Source organism: Watersipora subatra, chromosome 4 (assembly GCF_963576615.1).
Source record: "Watersipora subatra chromosome 4, tzWatSuba1.1, whole genome shotgun sequence".
NCBI lineage: Eukaryota > Metazoa > Bryozoa > Gymnolaemata > Cheilostomatida > Watersiporidae > Watersipora > Watersipora subatra.
Window position 1 is genome coordinate 34,591,069 of NC_088711.1, and position 24,174 is coordinate 34,615,242.

The window sequence follows — 24,174 nt, forward strand, 5'->3', positions numbered from 1 at the left end:
GATAATTGTGAACGGAAGTTTCCTTGCAACCAGTCAAAAAACCTTATATGTATAAATATAATAGAAAATTTAGCATTTTTCATGAATTTCCTAAAATGGAGTATAGCTGAAATGACTGATCAGTGTTCACCCATGTCGACTGTTCAATGTTCTAAGATTGCCAGAACACCTTATTCAAATTGAATATAGAAAGTCCACATAAAATAATACTGAAACTATGAAAAGCTTGAGCACTTACGTTTAGCACAAGCGTACGGAGTCGAGGTGTACTTGTTCATGTCTAGCCTAATGTCTTCCGCTCCAGGAACGCCTACGAAGTTGACTGAAATCTTTTGAACTCTTTTGTGTAAAGCTGACTGTTGCTCTCTTTCTAGTTCATACTCCTCCAAAGATCTGTTGTGAGCATGCCTGCATGTCGGCAACAGGCTTCTTGCTTGTGAAATGTGTCCTAACAACAGAGCTTGTGAATTTTCATGAACGGTCTTAAATAATTAAACGTTGAGCCTGTAAAATAAAAACCAAAAATGATGCATAAATGGCGTCGTAAGGTACCTTTGCAAAGTAAGCGACATATCCTTCGATTCATTTCAACTTCTTCAGCTTTTTATTGCTGTTAGGCGACCCTTAGGTGTACAGCGTGCCGTTCGTAGCACAAGTAACCTAACGCTAATCAACACAACCATAAAGCAAACTTGTCTGCGCATTACTACCGATCTCGTCCTAAAAGTAAATGAGTAAGTAACTCCAACTGAAATTAGCACATTAGCAAACGAACTATGTACTTGTAACATCTCATAAGTTAAGTTGCCCATGCAAATGATGCAATACACTGTGACATTATGTACTACTATAACAACAAAAAACCGTATGCAGCTAAAAAATCTACATAATTCAACATGTTTATTAACTAAACATAAGTGTAAGATATGTTATTAACATCTATGACAGGGCTATGACAGCAATGATATACAGCCCCCCATGGGGGCTGTATATCATTGCTGACAGTCAGTATATCAGCAAAATAAAACCGATAAGATAGAACAGCTCAGCAAGCTGTTCTAATCTAACTGATGTAAGAGAGAAATAGCTCCAACTTCACCTTAGTTTGCTCAAATATTTTAGCAGCAAAAACTTATAAGTAAACCTAGTGCTGTATATTGCTGTTACTTGCATTTCATGTGAAGCATTTACACAACATCAATGAGCAATGGCATCAACATAAAATATTTAAGTACAAAACAGCAATTGTTTGGATTTACTGGAAGATACACTAACAAACCACAGACAGGTTTAGTGGATTACATAAATGATGTTACATAAGGGCTTTGAACTATGCTCAGCTTTTAATCATTTGTTGACAAGTGAAACTTTCTGTCAGCAATATGTCTTTGAAGGTATTAGTTTATAGAGAAAACTAATGCTTAGCTTATTCACCACTAAAACTAAAAGTGTTGTGTTTTATATATACAGTATAATATGTAAATATAGTTTCACCTAAACTCACTTTAGGGTGGAATGGCTACCAACAGCTGAGTCTCCTACCAGAGACCTCCGAGTTTCAGTACTAGCTTTTTGGTCTTCACCATTTCAAGTAATGCTCATTTTTTCAACTGATTTTCTGGTGTTACTGCAAGTTAGTTATGCCAAATGGGATGGGTGGGCGGTACTGCACCCAATTCTCCTATGATTACTGGTATAAAATAGCATTTTGACTAGCAACATTTTTGTGGGTTAGTTGCCACTAACCATGCTGGCAACCTGACCGGTGTTTTGGGGCACAAGATTGCATACTTTTCCTGAAATCTTCTGGTGAGATTGGGCTGTTTTTCAGTCGTTATACTCTTTGTCTCTCAGGTGTTTCAAGGTCTGAGAGAACTATAAGAACAACGATTAGCTAGATATTCGCAAGGTACGTGTGCTAGAGTTTGCCACCTACCATTACCCATGTATCTCAGGGCAGGGGATCAACTTAAGACACCCTTCCTGACATCTCATAGTGATGATTAAACTATTGACCTTGGCAGTCCAGAATGCCAAGCACTATACCACATTTGCTGCTTGCTTATCTGTATATTTTATATCTTAATGATTATCTTTTTGTTACACCCTGCGTCCAATTATAACAATTAAAATCTAGTAATGAAAAATCTGCACAGCAATGGATTTGATTCCAGGACCTCCATATCTAGAGGTGGCAACCTTAACCATCAAGCTACATAGAATACAATAGATTCAATGGGTAAATAGTCATTACATTGGTTAAGACACTCATGCTTAAAGTGCTTGCTTGGGATTAATAACTAGCACTTTTGACCATTAGCTTATCGATTGTTGAGCTGACTCAAAATCTGGTATTGTTTTAGTAAAGATCTATCTTTCAAGGTAAGTTACTCAAATTCATTAGGTTATTATTCTGTTATCCATTCCACGCCGGGCATTCATCTAGTACATGTAAATGCTTATCTTTCTGTTACTGTTGGTACATATACTGACAGTAAATAAAATGTATGTATCAACTATTCTTTAAACAATTTATAAATTCATCTCTATTTATAGCTTTGTGCACTCTTTTTATTAGCTTCACTCATGTAATTACATTTCAGGTAATTATTTATTGCAATCCATTCTAGAGGGCTATTCAAAAAGTATTAGTTCAAATTTTGAAATGATACTCATTGTAAATAATGTAAACAATTTAAAACTATTCCAAGTGTACAACAGAAATTTTTAAGCGTATTCTCATACCACTAATTAATTGGTATTGGTAATTGTACACCACAAACTGTTTATAAAGAGCGCGAGTGATACTCTAATAAAACTCATTACTACTCTACTACAGTTGGCCTGGAGACTAAAGACACTTGACAAGCGACAGATGAAACAGATTTGTACTGAAAAAGATTACTCTCTAGATAAGTTTTAGTCTAAACAATTACCCAACTTATTACTATAATTAGTGTAGAGCTCTTTTGTTGCTGTGAATTTTACTTCGTCCTATTTATGTTTAGTTGTAAAATTACTGTTGAACATAAACACAGGATAACCAACTTTTTATACTTATGTATAGACGATATACATTGTATATGTTGTAGCACATCAATTGCTGAGGGTTTGAATAGTCAAAACCAAACCGTGTTGATGGAGCAAATAATTGACCAAATTGCGAATTCAACTGCATTTTATCTACAATTTTCTTTAATATAATGAAGTAATTGACTATATTAATAAATCTCACTTTGTCATTGCCTGTCAGTGTAAATGCCGAGCTTTCACATTTTTAGTCAATATCAATGATATATAACCCCCACACTGTGGGCGGTTTACATCATTGATTTCATCTTTTTTCAAATCTTTGAAACAGCCTCTTACCACCCATCTGTGAGCTATTTAATTAAAAATAAAGTAAACTCCGGGCATCGCAACCAGTCAAACATTATAGAAATAATTAATGTGAGTAAATGTGTATTTAATTGTAGCATTTGGGCATTGTTGATGGTTTATTAACAGTGGTCCTGCAACTGGTAAGTAAATTATTATGCTAAAATACTTTAGTGTGCATATACTTGTGCAAATATAGTAAGTTTGAAGTTGTTGTATGTAGAGATAATTTCACAAATCAGAAAACATTGACAACATTTGGCAAGCATATAAAAGTAAGCAGAAGGTAATATCACAATCTTACAGAATTTAATAAAAACAGTGAATATCAACAGAACATTATCTAATGAATAATGACTATCAGACACTTGAACAGCTCCATCCTAGCCTTTAAGATTTGAGATGTTATAAAACATGGTATTATATATGAGGCTTGTACTATAAAGTCTAACTATAATTCTCCGTTATAAAACTGAAAATGAAAGAACTGACTTGAGGCCACAGAAACCACAGACCCTTCATGTCAACATGCCAAACGACAAAGATAGTGCAGTCATGTTCTCCATCTTCACATTTCTTCCACTAATAAAAGAACATAACAAACAACTTAAACATTCCAAAGTAAAATAAAATTTATTGTATTTGTTATTACGATTATTGCAATTATATTCAGTCCCACTTGAATGATCAACAGCTGACAGCGTGTATTCTTGGAAAAGCACTGAAAAGCAAAATGGAAGTTGGACCAATAAGAACTCTCAAGGTGGAAATTGGACCAATAAGAACTCTCAAGAAGGCACAAAGAGTAGCATGCGGATGATTATATTGCAAAGACTAGGAGAGACACAATAGATTCTACAGAGATACTACAAGATAAATATTGCAAAGACTAGGAGAGACACAATAGATTCTACAGAGATACTGCAAGATAAATATTGCAAAGACTAGGAGAGATCCAATATATTCTACAGAGATACTACAAGATAAATATTGCAAAGACTAGGAGAGACACAATAGATTCTACAGAGATACTACAAGATAAATATTGCAAAGACTAGGAGAGACACAATACATTCTACAGAGATACTACAAGATAAATATTGCAAAGACTAGGAGAGACACAATACATTCTACATAGATACTACACGATAAATTAGAATGTAAGATGTGGAGCTTACTTCTACAAAATTGATACATAATCATATATCACAGGCAACAGCTGCCGGCGTATAGGCTAGCGGTACAAGGCCATCAACTCCTCTTCAGTTGCTGGAACATCCTGATGATGAAGGGTTGCATGAGGAGACAACCGCCTCTTCTTTGAACAGCCTGAGTTGGATTCAAGAAACCTTTTATGTGTAGAATTTTCGGGCTGCTGGTTGGTCAGCTTGCATAGCACCAGAGTTGTTTTTCGTTCCGAGCACTTCCTAGCTGAAGGGCGCACAATGTTATGAGTTTTTATAAGCAGGATCATCCAACTACATATATAATATCGTGGAGGTTATGCAACTGTGCAAATTATATGATAAGAAACAAATGAATAAGGTGTACAATGCCAGCAACTCATCATCAGATGCTAGACCATCTTGACGTCAAGGGGTTTCATAAAAGGACAACCAATTTGTCTGTACAACAAATTGTGCAGTCTAATATTGGATTTTACCACAAGCCCCTGTAGAGGGCTGTTTGAAGAACGATTTATTCAAATTTTGAAACAATACTCATAGCAAATACTTTAAATAATTTTAAACCATTCCAAGAGTACAACAGATTTTGAAGCATTTCCTCATTAATTTACAGAATAATATGTATACAGTATTGAGAGCGCAAGTAATGTATAACATTGTTAAGTTATAACGTTATAAGTATTATTACGGTATTATATATTATTATAGTATAATATTATTATTAGGCTAAACTGGAGAAGGTATTGCCATATCTGTAGCAACTCAGTCTTATTCTCTCAGATCTCTGTGTAAAATAGAACTTTAAAAATAGCTTGTGTGTTTATTTTAATAAAATATAAAAATACAATAATACAATAATATACTATACAAACTACAAAATATTGTCAGCACGTTCATAAAAAACCCATATACGGACAATAGGTGAATACTGGAGAAGAAAAGGGATGGAGATGGAAAAAGAAAGGGAGACAGAGAAAAGAGAGAGTGAGAGACAAAGAGAAAGAAAAAGTGAGGATGAGAGAGTCAGTCAGCAACTGAGATTCAGGAAAACCCAGGGACACAGGTTCCTGATTTTTCTTGGTTAATCTTCTGCCGAAGAAGGGGGTGTTTATGTTCTGAATGCTTGTCGGCATTTGAACTAATTAAAAACTCAAATGCTTGATTCAAGCTGACCAGACCTGAGATCTGAGGTGATTGTAAACTGAGGTGGAACTATCTTCATATAATCAAATGAAGTACACAGTAAGACAGGTTATGATTACAAGAAATGTCTGACATAAATAAAAGTACATTATTAATATAGCATACTTGATCTGTAGAAGGTACTGGCTGAGACTACAGTTCCCTTTATGCAATGAGCTCTTTGGGCAATATTTTCGGCCAGCCATCCTTTGTTAACTATCTGACGCTTGAAGACATCAGTGTTCGAAATTGACCACATTGTCGCATCTACTTGATTAGCCTGTGAATGAGAGTTCAATAAAGTTATTCATAGACTCTAGCTCTAGTAGTAATTTCATACAACCGTAGAGTTATTTATAGACCCTAGCTCTAGTGGTAATTCCATGCAACCGTAGTTATTTATAGACCCTAGCTATAGAAGTAATTCCATACAATCGTAGAGTTATTCATAGACCCTAGCTCTAGTAGTAATTCCATACGACATAGAGTTATTTATGGACCCTAGCTCTAGTAGTAAATCCATACAACCATTGAGTTATTTATGGACCCTAGCTCTAGTAGTAATTCCATACAACTGTAGAGTTATTCATAGACACTAGCTCTAGTAGTAATTCCATACAACCATAGTTATTTATGGACCTTAGCTCTAGTAGTGATTCCATACAACCATAGAGTTATACAAAGTATGAGCTAAATATAAATTGGCACTCATTGTTGCTAAAGCCAGCAACTATTTTATCCAATGTTTAGAATGAGAAGAAACTACTGTATAAGCTTTGGAAAACTGGAGTATTTTTTGTCTGTGTGAGCGGTGAATACTACGGAAAGCATCTATACATGCTGCAATGCATTTCATCCATTATTTGCGATGCACCTGCGCTCCTTTAGCAAACCTATACATCTTCAAAAGTAACACAAACTGTAGTTAGCAATTGGAATACAATGATATGTATTTATAATAACCAATAATAATTATTATTAAATAAAACAACATAAAACTATTACAAATTATTAAATAAAGAAATTTTAGTTTCTTGATATATTAGAGATGCACTGTAAATATGACTGGAGACTTGGGAAAATGTTATTCTAACTTGCGCAGTAAACAAGCAACTTTTACTTTGCGCTTTTAAAATTAAAAATCTATATATGTTCATTTCTCGAAACCTAGATGCAGTGAGATATTTGTTTTTTCCACAAATGAAGTTGTAACCATCTAATCCATGAAGTTACCCGCTCTGTAAAATTGTGAACAGAAACACAAATGAAAATCATGGGCCTCCTGGAAGACACCTAGAGCTCTTGGAAAACACCTAAACCTTCTGGAATATACCTCGACCTCCTGGAATATACCTCAACCTCCTGGAATATACCTCGACCTCCTGGAATATACCTCGACCTCCTGGAAGACACCTAGACCTCTTGGAAAACACCTAAACCTTCTGGAATATACCTCAACCTCCTGGAATATACCTAGACCTCCTGGAATATACCTAGACCTCCTGAAATATACCTCGACCTCCTGGAATATACCTCGACCTCCTGGAAGACACCTAGACCTCTTGGAAAACACCTAAACCTTCTGGAATATACCTCAACCTCCTGGAATATACCTAGACCTCCTGAAATATACCTCGACCTCCTGGAATATACCTCGACCTCCTGGAAGACACCTAGACCTCTTGGAAAACACCTAAACCTTCTGGAATATACCTCAACCTCCTGGAATATACCTAGACCTCCTGGAATATACCTAGACCTCCTGGAATATTCCTCGACCTCCTGGAATATACCTAGACCTCCTGGAGGACACATAAAGCTCCTAGAATACATTTAAACATGTAAAAGCTGTTAATTCAGGATTTTGAAAACGAGAACATGTTATAAAATTTTTTTATTGATTATTTTGTTTATTAAGTTTGTGTAAATAATCTTAATTTTACATTTAGACTTTTACACAGTTTTATGCAATGTATTTGTTTTAATGCTATGTGTAAGTGCTACGTTGTGTAAATGCTATGTGTAAGTGCTATGTGTAAGTGTTACGTTGTGTAAGTGCTATGTGTAAGTGCTATGTGTAAATGCCATGCGTAAGTGTTACGTTGTGTAAGTGCTATGTGTAAGTGCTATGTGTAAGTGCTATGTGTAAGTGCTACATTGCGTAAGTGCTATGTGTAAATGCTATGCGTAAGTGTTACGTTGTGTAAGTGCTACATTGTGTAAGTGTTACGTTGTGTAAGTGCTACGTTGTGTAAGTGTTACGTTGTGTAAGTACTACGTTGTGTAAGTACTACGTTGTGTAAGTGCTACGTTGTGTAAGTGCTACGTTGTGTAAGTGCTACGTTGTGTAAGTGTTACGTTGTGTAAGTACTACGTTGTGTAAGTGCTACGTTGTGTAAGTGCTACGTTGTGTAAGTGCTACGTTGTGTAAGTGCTACGTTGTGTAAGTGTTACGTTGTGTAAGTACTACGTTGTGTAAGTGCTACGTTGTGTAAATGCTATGCGTAAGTGTTACGTTGTGTAAGTGCTACGTTGTGTAAGTGCTACGTTGTGTAAGTGTTACGTTGTGTAAGTGTTACGTTGTGTAAGTGTTACGTTGTGTAAGTGTTACGTTGTGTAAGTACTACGTTGTGTAAGTGCTACGTTGTGTAAGTGCTACGTTGTGTAAGTGTTACGTTGTGTAAGTGTTACGTTGTGTAAGTGTTACGTTGTGTAAGTGCTACGTTGTGTAAGTGTTACGTTGTGTAAGTGTTACGTTGTGTAAGTGTTACGTTGTGTAAGTGTTACGTTGTGTAAGTACTACGTTGTGTAAGTGCTACGTTGTGTAAGTGCTACGTTGTGTAAGTGTTACGTTGTGTAAGTGTTACGTTGTGTAAGTGCTACGTTGTGTAAGTACTACGTTGTGTAAGTGCTATGTGTAAATGCTACGTATAAATGAGTATGTGCAGTGAGTTCCAATATTTATCAAAGAGTTATTGTAGGCGAACAAATTAAACAAATTGCAGCATATTCTTATAGAAATACTTGCTCCAACATGCAACGGACTTCAACATATTAAGCAGAGGAGAGAGGTATTAGAAATGCCTCTGCCAACTCATAATGATATAAACTCAACAAAAACATATCAAACATGTCAGCAAGAGACTACAAGAATGCGATATAATTAACCTGAATAAATGTGTTGGAGACATCGCACATCCTAAGGCTACAAAGACATGCCAGCTTGTGGAGGCACTTTTCTGTCAAGTAGTTCTCTATAATAAACAATTTCATATGGCGTTTTGTTTGCAAGTCGATGTTAGCTAATAGGGTAACAATGAAAGCCAAAACTATCTCTAGGGCTATTAAATAGACAGTAATTGTGAAGGGAAAAATGTGCAAGGAAAAAAGTTGGAGATGATTATACATTTCCACATGACATAAGTTACATGAAACTATAAGGTATGTCACCAAAATAGAATTGACCTGAAGATGTTTATCCATGCTTTTTACTATTTCTTGCCATAATTTCCAAAAAACCATTAAATTACCTCTTTCCCTTTTTTAGCTCAACTATCTACCAGTCATACTAGTCTTCCGAGATCTGTTAGTTTAGAACTCAAGAGGTATGAAGACTTAATTTCTATTATTTCAGGACCATAGAACAAAATACATGAAGATAAAATGTGGGCTGATTTATGAAGCCGCATTGTTTCAAAAAATCTCACATATTGTATGTCGTGGAGCTTAAAGTGTTGAGGTTAATCTTTGCACGAATTTTCCCTTTTTTGTCAAAGGGTTTATACATTGAGGTGGTTGTAAATTGACTTAGATTGCACCTCGTTCAACTTTGCAAATACTCTAAAAAAACATATAGGCTACTGCAGACTTTGTAACTATTTGAAAAGCAAGATGATGCATTGATCATAACATTATAGCCACATTGAAATGTATTGTTAATATCCCAGCGCTGGAGACACCACCCCAACTAAGATAACATAGTCATGTAACTGACCCTTGAATATGACACAACTGTCTCATTTATAATTCACGTAGTCAGTACCCTGCACATAACCTCAGCACACGACCTCAGCACATGACACAGCTATACACAACTTGTTTGTACACTCACCTCCTATGTCAAGCAGCTGTAGGGATGAGAGGCCGAGGTTTCGCACAGAAGAGCAGGCAGTGAGAAATACAATGTGTCTATCTGTGAGACCTATTCCCCTTAGCTCCAGCTGAGTTAGACTACAATTGGAATGAGTGTGTTTTAAATAGCAGGGCTAACAGAACAACGTATCACATCATATATTCTTTATTATATTATAATAAAGAAAGTCTTTATTTTAATAAAAACCGTGTCCATCCGTAGTCACACTTAGAGGTGAAGAAAAAGATTCCTTTCAACGAGATTCAAACTCACGACTTTTGGCTTGGCAGATTCTAGAACCTGCGCCAATTAACCGCCTTGCACATTTCAAAATAATTATGGATATAGTTATCACACCTGACGATCTCTCATGGTGCACCAGACTGCCAGGGTACTAGTTTCTATAAAGCATAGTTTCAGAATGAACCCATTTCATTTGCTGATGCAATTATCCAAAAATATGCCAGAGTATGAGAAAACCATAAACTACAGGTACTGAGAATTACAGGCAACTATTCAACAATTCACTAACAAATTTGTTTGAAGCAAACAATTTTTAGACCCACGGATTCAATTGAATGTCTTGAATGTCTATGTGGGTTCAAGGAACATTGATAACGTGCAACAAAAAGTTGTGCACCCATTCTACCCAGCCGGTTGATTGAAATTAAAGCGGAAACAACTCATAACTTTATATTTATAACACGGAATGGATGATTGTTTGTGTGATACACTCACCCACTAAATTAGCATGAGGCGAATTTCTCAAGAGATACATGAAATTATTTACTACAGCAGCACTAAAATGAATGCTAGCTGATCCTCTCTAGATATATCTGTATCACAGCTAATCTTGGTGACCTTTCTATCAGCTCACCTGCACTGTCCCAATGTGCTCATCCAATCCAGTGACAAGCATGCAGTGTTGTAATTAAGGCATAGCCGAGAAAGATCTGCCAAATTAATTATTTTGAGCAAAGATAATCTCTCATCATCAACAGTCCTGTCAGCCAGAAGCGATTCTTGTTTGCAGAGGATTTGAGAGCGACTCAGGTTCAAAGACTCGAGCACATCAGAGGTATATGCTTGAGTGAGAATCTCTATAATTTTCACGTCCTACGCATTGGGGCGTTGTTAGATATAACAGTTTTACAAATGTAGTTTTATTGAACTAGTCGCTATCAATAACTTAAATATTATTGAAAATAACATCGCTGCCGGAGACAAGGTAACATAATCATAAACTAAATAAAGCTTTTGTCAAATGAAGAGACCTATATGTAAGTACATACTGCAATAAAACTAGGAATTGCATGAGCTAGGTCGGTTATACTCAGTGCACAAATGGAACAAGTGTGGTCACTAAATACAATTGAGCAATTGGGACAAAACTAAACACACGAATATCTAATATAATAAAATGCATCAAGATTTGCTACCTTACACCTATCTCTCTAAAAGCTGGTTCGTACTGTATCACCGTATGTCAGGGTTGTCCTCCCGGTACATATTCGCCGACTATGTGCCCAGTCAACCGATGACATCGCCAAGGCAATGCGGATATGTCGGAAAACACTGCAGCTGTCAAACTTTCCCAATAATTCGCCGAGCATCCACGATGATCTGTGCAATGTGCACATTTCAGTGACCCCTTTGTGTAATGAGAACATTACATGGCAGACTAGTCGTCGATGTAAACATTTGCGACGGTATCAAAAATGTTATCACAAACCGTTACAGATGCATTGTGGGAGTAACGCCGACATATAGCGATATAATGTGAACCAGCCTTTAGAGCTTATAACAAAATATCCTAATACCTACAGCTAACTGTAAAAACTGAGGTGCTTTGGGAAAAGCAATCAAAGTCATCTTACTGTGTTATCAAGTTTACCGGCTCTAAACTCAGCCACTCTGCTTGCAAGCATCTCTCCTATTTGACTAGGAAACCCTTGCAGGGTCTCAACAGACTGTATATTTTTGGCGACAAAGTCTATGCATTGTTCAAATAATGATTGCATATCATGTGACAATCACCAATACGAAATTGGAAGAGACGACGTATCGGACCTACAAAATAAAAAATCTTATTTGTATCAGACCAACACTTGAGCAGTATATATAACATTCACTCCATCGTTTTTAAAATATGAAATACAATTGGTCCAAAATTGTCTTCCAATATGAAAAATGTGCATTTAATATGGATAGCTGTCAATGATAGGTATCCATGATGAATGGTTTTGGAAAAATGAGAAAAAACCAGAATTATGAACTTTCAGCGCGGAGTCTATTCCAGTGTTTGGCTCACTAGTTTCAAAAACTAATTGCTTTAATAAAATTGTAAGCAGAGTAAATTGCTGTAACAGTTGTGGCATCATTTTAACTACACATAATTAAAAGAAATTAGTATTTGTTTGACACAAATAGAAATCTGTATTAGCGCTTGGAGAAAAAGTATGTAATCAAAAAAAATTAAAAGCACGGCGCAGCAATTGCCACAGGCTTATTTGTATGCCACTCTGGGAGCACAATCATGCATGTGACAGACCATTAAAACAATTTTAAAGATAAAAATGTGTCAAAAGCAAACAACTCACTCACACAGTACGTATGTTCATCACAAAGAGGGAAAGGCACAAACCAAATTTGAATCAATGGTAACCTACAACCTATCTAAACTGTGTTTATAACTAGACTTACAATAATCTTTCACCTGAACGCAATATAAACTGAACGAGATAAAAAGAACGCAGAATTTTAAAGTATCTTTGTCTAACGTTAATAGGTAGTTTCTTTATAAAAAATGCTTTTAACCAATAGCATGGCAGAACCGAAGTGTTGACTATTTTTTAAACAATTTCTTTGGTAAAAAAATTACTAGAGGTGCTAGGAAACTTTTATTTTCACAACTCAGCTAACTGAAATGGTTTGGCCTCTACTTGCTCCCTTAATTTCTTCAAAACCGGAGCTCACCCACCTCCACACTGTTAATGTTAGTACTACAGTCCAGCATTATATGATATTTCTGAATGATCTCTGTGTCGGCCATCTTATTAAAGTGAGATAAGAACTAAAGGCCATGCCAGTTATGAATCAGGCTTGATAGCTAAGCTTAGTTTTTGTTTCGCTCATTTGTTAGGTTGATCCCTATTTAGCTCAGGGAGAGCTACTTGAATTTCACTTTTTCCCAATAATAATAAATGTATCATCTTGGTTTGAACAAGATACGTGCAGCTATTTCATATGATCCATACTACGCTCGAGGCTTGTGACAGACCTCCTCAGACATGTCACTTTTTACTTTCCTTGTTACTCAACTTGCTGCTGCCTCAAAACAGTGTTAAATATTTTTCTCCATTACTTGTTCCATCAAATGGGAGGCAGAACTAAGCTACCGGGGCATTTATGCTGATACTGTCTTTGTTTCCGATATTCAAATCATGAACTAAAAAACTCCATTTATTTTTGCATCCCATGATTGTTTTAGAAGGGTTCAACACAATTGCTTTGATATTATCCCATTGCTGCCACCAGTGAAACAAACTCCTAGCATAGGAAAAGAGGAGGCAACTATCACTTTTGAGCTTGACATTTTACTATCTGACTAATCTCTTTGTAAAGGTGAAAGCAAGCAATGTCATAGAATACTTACATGTATTTGATTTCTTTTTAAAACACTCACATAATACAAGACAAATAAGGGCTTGTTTGTGCCAGCTATAAAAAACCACTGTATTATTCAACTCTTTTTGGCCAAGAACAACCAGAGCCATTCGCGACAAACCAAGTAGAGTTGTATAATAAAGTCAGTAGTTGATTGACTTCAAGATGTTTATTTAATTGGTAAACTAATTACAGTCGAAACACTAATGTCAGCACGTGCTAGAAAAAACCGTCCGTGCTCCATAGCCAAGTGACCACATCACTTCCGGTCAAGTTAAAAACTAAAAACAAAAACACACAACTCCAATATTGGTAACACAACTAAGTATAACTATTTTGTTCAGTCCATTACATCTCCCTTTTCTCTTTGTGATCTATTCTTCTCTCCAGCTCGTCACCATCTAAAATCATAATCCTTATGCCAGATTGGTTTCTTATGAACTCGCATTGGTTTAGCCTCATGTGACTCGCCTGCAGGCATGGCAGGTACAGTTGGAGCCGCTTGCTCAATATTACAGTTCATGGCTGAAGTATCTTCTGGTTCAATATTTGTGAGTAAGTCATTGGGATTGTCACTAGAGTTTGAAGGTGTATCAGTGATACTGTCTCTCACTCCTAACCCTATGATAGATCTAGTAGGTTTGTCTTTCACCTGTGACTCACGCAGATCTTTGCGATTACGTCTTAACTTAAATGCCCCAGCATCAATCTCATAAGACCTTTCACCCAGGATTTTGGCAATCACCCCTGGTCTCCACCTCCCTTGGGCAGCCTTGTAATAGACCTGTTGGCCTGGTTTGAGCACTGTCTTCAGTGGGCCGGCATGCGAGTCATGGTAATGTTTGTTGGAACTTTTTATAGCACCTAACTTTTCTCTTATGTGTTCCAAAGAATAACCAGTAACTTGATATCGGTCTCTACATACCGGGAGACTGTCTCTTATATATCTGCCCTGCAAAAGCTCAGCCGGGGAGGGTAGACTACTGGCTATAGGGGTATTTCGTAGAGTGGTCAAGCCGGTTAGCCAGCTTGATCCATCTTCTATACATTTCTTCATCATACCTTTCACTGTCCCAATGGCCCGCTCCACCTGACCATTCCCCGAAGGGTGGAGTGGTGAACTTGTATTATGTACTATACCAAGCAAAGAACAGAACCGCTTGAACTCTTGCGAAGAAAACTGAGGACCATTGTCCGACACTATTGACTCAGGCTGGCCAAAATCAGAGAACACTTCACGTAAACACTCAATCACCACAGCACTACCAGTACCAGAGCCTAGCTGTTTCACCACAGGCCATTTTGTAAGATAATCGACCATCATGAGATACGATTTCCCTCCTATTGCAAACAAGTCAACTCCTAATGTCTGAAATGGATAAGCAGGAATAGCAAACGGAATCAATGGTTCCTTTCTTTCATTTCTCTCAACAGACATGCATGGTTCACAAGAACGACATTTCTCTTCCAGCCGATGACGAAGGCCAGGCCAAAAAACTGAATTTGAGGCACGTTGGAGAGTCTTAGTCACCCCTTGGTGGGCACAATGTAATGTATCAACAACTTCACTTTGTAAGGACACTGGTACAACTAGTCGTCTACCATAAAATACTACATCATTCACAATACTTAGGCTATGTCGTAAATTGAAATATCGGAGAGCTCTCGATGCACATGATTTCTTATGACTAGGCCATCCCTCCTGAATATATCTCATGACTACCTGAAGCTCTTCATCAGCTAATGTAGCTTTCTGATATTTGGTCATGACATCAGCGCTACGGATGACTACTGAACAAACTGACAACAGAGGATCTGACCCCAGGTCATCCTCTTGGCTCATTTTTGCTGGACAGGATCGTGAGAGGGTATCTGCTAACACCATCTCTGAACCTGGACAGTATTTGAGTGCAATTGGATACGGCAGCAACTCAAGTCTCATAGCTGCAAGTCGAGGAGACAGTTCATTAATCGGTTTGTTCATCAAGCCTAGAAGTGGAAGATGGTCTGTCTCCACCTCAATAGTTTTTTGCCCAAGACAATAATATTTGAAGCGCTTGCAAGCAAAGAGAGATGCTAACAACTCCTTCTCTATTTGACTATAGCGGCTCTGACAATCTGTCAGCGCTTTGGCTGCGAATTCTATAGGGCGGCCGTCTTGAAGAATGACAGCTCCGAGACTACTCTTAGAGCTGTCCGCTGAAAGATAAACAGGTTTTTCAGGATCATATAGCTTAAGAGTTGGGGCTTCTACTATCAGGTTACGAATGGTTTCAAAAGCCTCAGATTGAGCAGGTCCCCAATAGAATTGAACATTTTTCTTCATTACTTCTCGCAGAGGTAGTGTGTGGTCGGCGAGGTTGGGAATAAATTTAGCTAGATATGTCACAAATCCCAGGAACCGCTGAACTGCCTTCTTGTCCTGAGGTTGAACCATATGCTGTATGGCTTCTACTTTTGAGTGGCACGGGGCAATGCCTTTACCCGAAAGCTCATGTCCTAGGTAACCAACTGATTGTTTCGCAAACACCACTTTGGCTGGATTTAGAGTAAGACCAACCTGTTTGAAACGATCCAACACTTTCCTAAGACGAATATCATGTTCTTCACGAGTGGCAGCATGAATTAAAACATCATCAATGTACACCTCAACACCTTGAAGATCTTCAACTGCATCAGCCATCCTCTGATGAAAAATCTCAGGGGCATTACATATGCCCATTGGTAATCGTTTATAACGAAACTTACCATACGGTGTGAGGAAGCTAGTAAGCATGCTTGACGTCTCTGTCAAGGGAATTTGGTGGAAAGATTGATTTGCATCGAGGGTGGTGAAATACTTAGAGCCAGACACTTTGGAAAATATCTCAGTAGTGGTAGGTATTGCACACTGAGCACGAATAAGATTTTGGTTCAAATTGTGGGGGTCTAGGCACAAGCGGACATCACCGTTGGGTTTGTTAACTATTACTAGAGGAGACATCCACTGTGAGGGGTTTGTGTCTCTTACTATCACACCAAGCTTAACCAACTTATCCAGCTCCCGCTTCAGGGGTTTCCTCAATTTATGCGGTACTAACCTGGATGGTACAGTTTTTGGCTCAGCAGTAGATTTGAGCTCTAACTCTACTGGCTTTCCAAACCTACCAAGTCCTGAAAAAACTATATCATACTCAGCTATAAGTTGCGACAGCTCTGCTGGCATCTCAAGACTATTTGATGTAACCTGATTTACTTTGCTGCCTTTTACTCTGATCAATTGTAACTCATCAATTGCAGGGGCCCCAATCAGAGTTTCATTATCATCATCTGTTACATAAAATTTTACCACGCTTTCTTTCCCACTTGGATCTACCACGGGTAGCTTTACCCTTCCTATGACAGATATATGGCTCCCACCATACCCTGTCAGTTTAGCCTTAGTACGAGTCACACGAGTACATCCAATGCTAAGGAAAGTAGGCTTAGACATAGTACTAACAGCTGCAGCTGTATCTATTCTTGCATTAATAGTTTTACCTTGTATAGTAATTGGAATGACATACCTATCATTTAGACAAGTGGTGTTGCTGACTGCCTGAACATGGAAATAATCATCATCTCCAGAATTAGAGGCCTGGTCATGTTCAAGAGAAATGCTACACTGGTTATAGCCTCTATCCGATTTAGCATGACCTGATTCACATACTCTTTCAAAATGACCCATCCTGCGGCAGTTTTTGCAACGCTTACCATAGGCAGGGCAACGACCACGCACATGACTGCTCCCACAATATCGACAACTATCAATCATTTGACCAGACTTTCGACCACTTGTCCTAGTTTCTACTGATTTTGATTGATGCTGATACTTAGCTGGTGGTGATGTCTTTGGCCTAGTGCTGCGTACTGCCATCACCATGTGGTCGTCCTGCTCCGCTTTCTGATTGGCTAATATTATCTCCTTTGTTCTTAGTTGCTGCTGTATCTGTTGGAGTGTGATATTTGCATTCAGTTGCAATTCACGACTCAGGTCTTTGTCTCTCATGCCTGCTAAAATGCGAGTCCGTATCATATCATCTCTGTGATTTTGGTCCCAGCCAGTGCATTTTGCTGCCATTTCATGTAGGCTACGAATAAACTGATCATTTGACTCCTCTGGAGCTTGCATACGAGAGCCAAAAAGCACTGCATAATGCAGATGATTATCTCTAGGATTGAAATATGTATCAAAAGCTTCCACAGTTCGATCAAATAGGGTTTCATCGGCATCTTCCGCAGGTATATTGTTGTCTTCATCTGCTTCCTGTGGAGGTCGAACTTGTAGGTGTGGAATGATAGACTCAGCCTCCTCACCCATACAATATATTAGCATGTCAACTTGTTGCTGTGCAGGCTTTTCTGATAAACCTGAAGCACTACGATATCGTAAGAACCTGCGCTTGTACTCAGGCCAGGCCTTTTGTGTATTTGAAAAATCTAGTCCCTTCGGTATTTCAAGTCCACCTGGCATCTTGTAGTCTGGAAGTAATTTGTCTGGAGATTGTTTGAATGCAAATCTCAACACTTCAATCGATCACTGTGCACCGGCAGCTTCCAATAGTAGCGATAGGAACCAAATTAACTACAGGATTGTCCAATAGTATATTATACAATCTAATGTCATTGACATTAGATCCTGCCTACGACGCCATAATAAAGTCAGTAGTTGATTGACTTCAAGATGTTTATTTAATTGGTAAACTAATTACAGTCGAAACACTAATGTCAGCACGTGCTAGAAAAAACCGTCCGTGCTCCATAGCCAAGTGACCACATCACTTCCGGTCAAGTTAAAAACTAAAAACAAAAACACACAACTCCAATATTGGTAACACAACTAAGTATAACTATTTTGTTCAGTCCATTACATTGTAGATGTCTGAGGTACTTGCAGGTATATTTTATTTATTTTCTGCACTGTCTTACTTTTAATCTAAACTGAAAAATACTACTAATACAAATACTAATTAATACTAAATTACCATGATGAACAAAAAATAGTTATGTAGTACGTGTTAAAACAATATTTCAAAAAAAATAAAGATAATAAAAAAACATCATTATCACCATGATGGAAAGTTCATGCATATATCGTTATGTAATGGAAATATGAATATAACCACTAACAAATGTAAAATTAAAACACCGCGCAGAATCTTTTGCAAAGAGTTCCTACGGTATTGCCTTATTTTGATGATTTTAGTGTGTTGCTTTATTTTTAGGATTTCAGAGTGTGCTGTATTAAACACTACCTGAAATACAACCCACTGGACAAAGTGAAGGAGCTGAAACCAGCTCGGTATACTCTGCTGAAGCCAACACAGTGCGTTGAGACAAACGCCATCTAAAATTCAACCTGTTACACCCAATCGGAGGCAACTAAACTCTTTGCTAGACCAATGTTTCTATCTGAGTCTGTTAGACTTTGTTGTAATGTACTATTATTCCATTGATTACACTAAAACAAATAGACATGCTTTTTTCAGTAAATAAATGAATTTATTTGAGCTTATGATTCGAGTGTCTTTTGAGTCAGCAAAACGCCAATTGGAATAGCACAACAATTATGCTGTATTTATCATAATTGAGTGGGTGGCATTTAGCATTACAATAATTGTTTGAATTGTCTTACCACAATGTCTGCTGACCGCCAGTTTCGTATAAAACTCTCATTATAAAAATCATTACGTAATAATTATTTGCAGTTATGCAAGAAAATAACGGCCATTAAAATGACCATAAACGTATGCGTGCGTAATAACGGACAAAATCTTAGGATAAACAATTAAACATGAGTATGTTCGGATTAATAGGTAAAAATAAGAGATACTTTTGGGTCAGAAAAGTGCCAATAAGCACAGGAAAATGCCAAATACATAGGTAACAGCGTTTGTGAAATAACGAAAATTTAGCTCTCTATTTCATGATGCAAGAGGTGTTGCGATAATACTAAAATGAACAGCGTTTGATAATTATGAATTCTACGTTACGATACTTACTTTTTAAAGATGGTAGTTGACGTTCCAGGTGTGTCTATAGCCGCACCACTAATTGGCTGGCCATACCTAATACATGTAACTATCAGCTGAAACAAAGTTATTTCTAGCACGCTTTTGTTTTGAAAGTTCCATCTCTTCTAACGAGTAAACTAAATCTCCTTTTTATGTGAGATGCACGCTTGTATAGATAACTCCTAAGTAATGGTAATGTATGCGTGAGAAGACAATATTACCCCAATATTACAACCGCCCATTGGCACCCATTCTTTCGCTGGTAAAGTTGTAGATTATAAAGAGTAGCATAACAGATTATATAAAACATTGTTTTCTTGTTAGTTACAGATATAAAAAGCATCAACCCAACTAGTGTAACTCTAAGTAGTTATTCACAATGGTGGGCATCTTGGAACCTTACAACATATGCATATGGAATGCCATACAACAATAAACAGAAAAAGAAAAAAGGGTAATAGTTGGCCTCGAAAATTAAATAGTTGGAAAAATAGTGTCTAAAATACCTTTCTCTGCTAAGCCGGCGGATATTAGATGGAAGATTGTTAAAGCAGCTAGTATTGGTATTTAAAAATTATTGGTAATGGTTGCATGCAATTTGTTCATATCAGGTAAGTTGAAACGGGTTAAAAACCTGGAAATTTTATGTAAAAAAACAATGACACAAACCATGAAAGGTCTTGAATTCTTTGAATGAAATAAAATAAGCATTTAGTGTACTTAAAGTAAGAAGATGCACAGATTATATGCCGGAATATGATATAGATTTTCAATTAGTCAAAATGCTCTTTTTTGCAACAAAAATAAATCATTTGTGCATATCTTGAGGCTAGATTATAAATCATGACAATGTTATTGCAGTAGCTGGATATTTAGTTAACTTTTTTATTGTTGAGGTACTGATAGCTTCTTGCATAAATTGCAACTTCAAGAGCGATGTTATGAATTCCCAACATGTATTTAATCTGTTGGATGTACTATGTTGTTTGATTATAAATCAACTCTCTTTCTCCTCATCAACAATCTGCCTTTATCTACAGCGTGTGAGTTAGGTAAGTCATGGTTGGTCATCACTCGTCTTTCTGTTTATTTGCTCTCCTCGTTGAACTTTACCAATACTTCCTAGTCCTTCATGAGTGGTTCCAGTTGCCTCGCACATTTGTCAAGCTTCATCAGCTTGTCAAGGACTCAGTAGTTCTAAAGCATTTTGAATTGTGTGAGACTATTATGGGCAGTAAAGGCAGTAGTAGGCATTAAGTAGTAGGCAGCCATATATACTTCTATTGCAGAGCAGATAGGCCGAGTTGTAAGGCAGCCCAGACACAGGTATCTAATGATATTCTAGAAGGGCTGCACAGACATCACTTTTAGCATCACCTGCATTATTCAGAGGCCATCGAGTTGTCTGGACATCAGGCTCAGCCATGCTATTTGACCAGGCATTGGGAGCAAATTTATCGGCCCACAGGCTTTGGCATATACGTATTTACAACGTCTAGCCTATACATTGCAATACTACATAGGGCAGCAGTAATGTTTCCAGAATAAACTGTGGCTCACACACTTAATACTTCCAATTTTCTAAAATAGTGACAAACAATGACAAAAGAAAGTTGACAGCGAGGGCTGATAGTTCAAGGATGAGTGTGTCTAACTCATTCCTTTAAGAGATAGTGGCTATTTTTGAAGAATTTAATGTGAAGCAATATGACCAAGTGAGACATGCCGACTTATACAACAGTATCACAGAAAAGAGATAAATTGAGCAACTTGAAGCTAGTTTAATCTCACATTAGCAATGTTTTGCGAGAGCCTCATAGTCAACTGAAGGCTTCTCTAAGGCTAGGTGACATGTAGCCACGCTGATTGAAAACTGATAGTATTTTTATCAAAAACTGTCTGATGATTATAGTGAAGCAAATCTGTCCAAAAAAGAAGAAAAAATTTGGCCAAGTCGGCCCCGCATTTAGAACCAATGTGACACGCAAAATTAAAAAAGTTTCAACAGATATCAGAAGACAAATGAGAGTTAAAGGAGAGGAGTTTGACTCATTGTACTAGCTTGCAGTGATAGCACAGAAGTCTGACAACTGCTCAATTACTCTTTTTCTCTTGAGAAGTAGACATAAGCCTCCTGGATCGTGAGAGTTAATAACTAAATGACAGAAACAGATTTTTTTTTATGCGCTGATGTATATGACATTAAAATCCTAAAAATCAAACTTCTAGAATTATCACGGATGGCACACCATCCTTGACTGGTAAACATAGTGAATTATCAACACTGGTAAGTAACGAACTAAGTAAAGAAGGTGTAAAGATGTAAAATTCTATTGCATCATTTATAAGTAAGCTTTATGTGCTTAGATATAAACATGTTATAAAGCCAGTGATATATCCATTTGGAAGCCTTTTGACACCATCACTTAAAACTGTTTCTAAGAGAGATTCATGCAGAGTATTGAGGTTTGTCAGTCTTGAGATGACTCAGCCATGGTCGCGCAATGTCACACTTATACTCTCTTAGGCAAAAAATTGCTGAGTCTTGGATTGAGAAAGGACAACCTATGCGAGAACTATGTGACCCTATGTGGCTAATATGGGGTTTTCAGTTGATATTACAGCCCGCCTTAATGTTCTCTACACCAGACTAAGAGGCCAGACACTGTCATAGGCCAACTATATTCATACATTGAAAGCCTTAGGAACCAAACTGAAACGGCTTGAAAGGCACTCGCCTTTGGCCTGACCCAATATTGCACACTTTTTAGTGATTCAAGAAATTGTGACCAAATTGCTACCCAGCAATGGAAGTGCACAGAAAGAAGGTTACGCATGAGGTGCTTCATCTTTAGCTGCTAAAAGGTTCGAACAATACTTTCAGCCTTTTGCAGATATCATGAAGATCGCTAATTGTTTATTAGTATTATTTATATTATCTCATTCTTATCTTTTCTGCGGACACGGATGACGTTCCAGATCATTTGAAGCTGGAGCTTAATAATGTCAACAAAATTCATGGTTGGCACCAGCAGCCTTCTCTAGCTAACTTGCACCAACAAGCTGAATAAGGACAGGTGTCGAGCGATTTTAGCATTTCGAGCAGTTCGGGTCTACATATTATCTAGATGAATTTATATTACCAAGAATATCTAGATGATATTCTTGGTTAAATAAAAACTTAAATAAAGGAAGGGCACGGCTAATTGACTCTTACCTATAGGACATCTTGCATATCAATATCACTGCCTTTGAGCCAGACCTTGTCTATGTACTGCAGTCTAGACCTTCAGTACCACCTGTAACACACATGCAGATGAGCCATTTGTCAGGTATAACAAGCCTCAGAATAATTTTAATTTTTCGAGGTCAAACTCAGTCATAAATTCTGACAAGTTTTATCTTTCCCTTCATAATAATACATTTATTAAAATCTAATCAACATTAACTAACATTTAAAATGAGTTCTGCACTTGAAGATATGAGTATTACTCACTCGCTTCTCTGCTGTACGTATTGAACAGCTATAGTGGGATAGTTTTTTATGTTTCAAATTTAATTTGCAGTCAACAATACTGTTACCTACATTTAATCATTAACAGAGTTTAATTGTCAAAACAGTTAAGCCAAGTGAAAATTTAATCGCATGTGATTCACACATTTTAGATGAAGCAAAAGGTCACTAAGATTCAAATGAGAGAGCAAATGTGAAACATAAAATATCTAGCTCAAATTTGCTCGAATATGTTACTTTTCAATGTTGATAATATCCACGACGTCAGCCTTCCTACAGCTTTAGCAAACCTGGTTCTCCTTCCAAAAATTTTGGATTTCATTTCATACTTCAGGTAATACAGACTGGATGAGGTAAGAGAAATGGCTTCATTGCAAAACTGTTAAAGGGGGTATTATCAGCTATAACTTCAACTGGAACAGTGTGTACTACATAAATGGATTTGAGAGCATTAATAACATTCTCTTTTTCTTCTTTTTTAACAGATTTAATTGAGGGTGGTGCGAGTAGATGTGAATTACAAGAAGTTAATTGTAGTTGAATTTGAGTATATACAGAGCAGTGACACGCTTTCAAGAGGCATCAACGATTTTTGCTGTTGTTGCTTCGCACATTTTTGAGTGTGAATTTCTGCAAAATCTTTTGCGCCATGTCTATCAGATCTCAGCCAAGAAACAGAAAAGAAGATAGTAATAATGACATCAGCACAAGAAGACGTCACAATCGATTTAGCAGCGCTGCACAGTGCTCACCTGACTAAAGGAATCGGCAACAGCAAAGCACAGTACAGTGGATGCCTCTATAACGTAGACTTCCCATAATATAAATTCTACTGAATGTAAGGAATTTGCGTAAAGTTTTTGCTTTGTAGTACATAAGAAATTCCATATAACTTTAAGCGTCAAGTCGGTGCAAGTTCTCAGATTCGATTTGAATAAAGAGAGTCCCACAATTATCCTTCAAATTATTGTTTTCTCTTTGCTGCATTTGGGAAAGAAAACAATGTACAATCTATTGAATTTTTTTACTGAATTTAAAGTGCAGTATATGCACTTTTTTCTTTGCAGCACAGATCTCGCTGTG

At 37.2% G+C, this 24,174-nt stretch overlaps 2 protein-coding genes across 4 annotated transcripts in view; both read right to left on the reverse strand.

Annotated features, from left to right (window-relative positions):
• The window catches only part of LOC137393545 (large ribosomal subunit protein mL39-like), a 30,110-nt gene extending 29,462 nt beyond the window's left edge, over positions 1-648 (reverse strand). The window contains exons 1-2 of the mRNA XM_068080141.1: positions 553-648; positions 239-448 (exon numbers count right to left, since the gene is read on the reverse strand). Of these exons, the coding sequence (XP_067936242.1) occupies positions 239-448; positions 553-586 (244 nt within the window). The 5' untranslated portion in view covers positions 587-648. The remainder of the gene's footprint in view (positions 1-238; positions 449-552) is intronic.
• A 2,866-nt stretch (positions 649-3,514) lies between these two features.
• LOC137394773 (leucine-rich repeat-containing protein 42-like) lies at positions 3,515-19,691 on the reverse strand. Of its 3 annotated transcripts, XM_068081537.1 has the most exons (8): positions 19,566-19,691; positions 11,757-11,949; positions 10,757-10,995; positions 9,859-9,977; positions 8,916-9,001; positions 5,874-6,027; positions 4,557-4,809; positions 3,515-3,960 (listed from the first exon to the last, which is right to left on the reverse strand). In XM_068081537.1, exons 2-7 carry the CDS (start codon positions 11,898-11,900, stop codon positions 4,613-4,615), a joined length of 939 nt encoding a protein of 312 aa, XP_067937638.1. In that variant the 5' UTR covers positions 11,901-11,949; positions 19,566-19,691; the 3' UTR covers positions 3,515-3,960; positions 4,557-4,612. The 3 variants fall into 3 exon arrangements, with proteins under 3 accessions (XP_067937638.1, XP_067937640.1, XP_067937639.1); XM_068081539.1 differs by lacking the exon at positions 4,557-4,809; XM_068081538.1 differs by lacking the exon at positions 3,515-3,960 and having other exon boundaries at positions 4,681-4,805.
• Positions 19,692-24,174: the final 4,483 nt, after the last annotated feature.

Bases quoted from the DNA above. Each gene is read 5' to 3' on its own strand.
- LOC137394773 (XM_068081537.1), bottom strand. From the start codon at position 11,900: ATGCAATCATTATTTGAACAATGCATAGACTTTGTCGCCAAAAATATA. The intron at 10,996-11,756 runs GTAAGATGACTT...CCCAATGCGTAG, and splicing joins CCGGTAAACTTGATAACACA to GACGTGAAAATTATAGAGAT. The intron at 4,810-5,873 runs GTATGCTATATT...TGCGCCCTTCAG, and splicing joins CAGTACCTTCTACAGATCAA to CTAGGAAGTGCTCGGAACGA.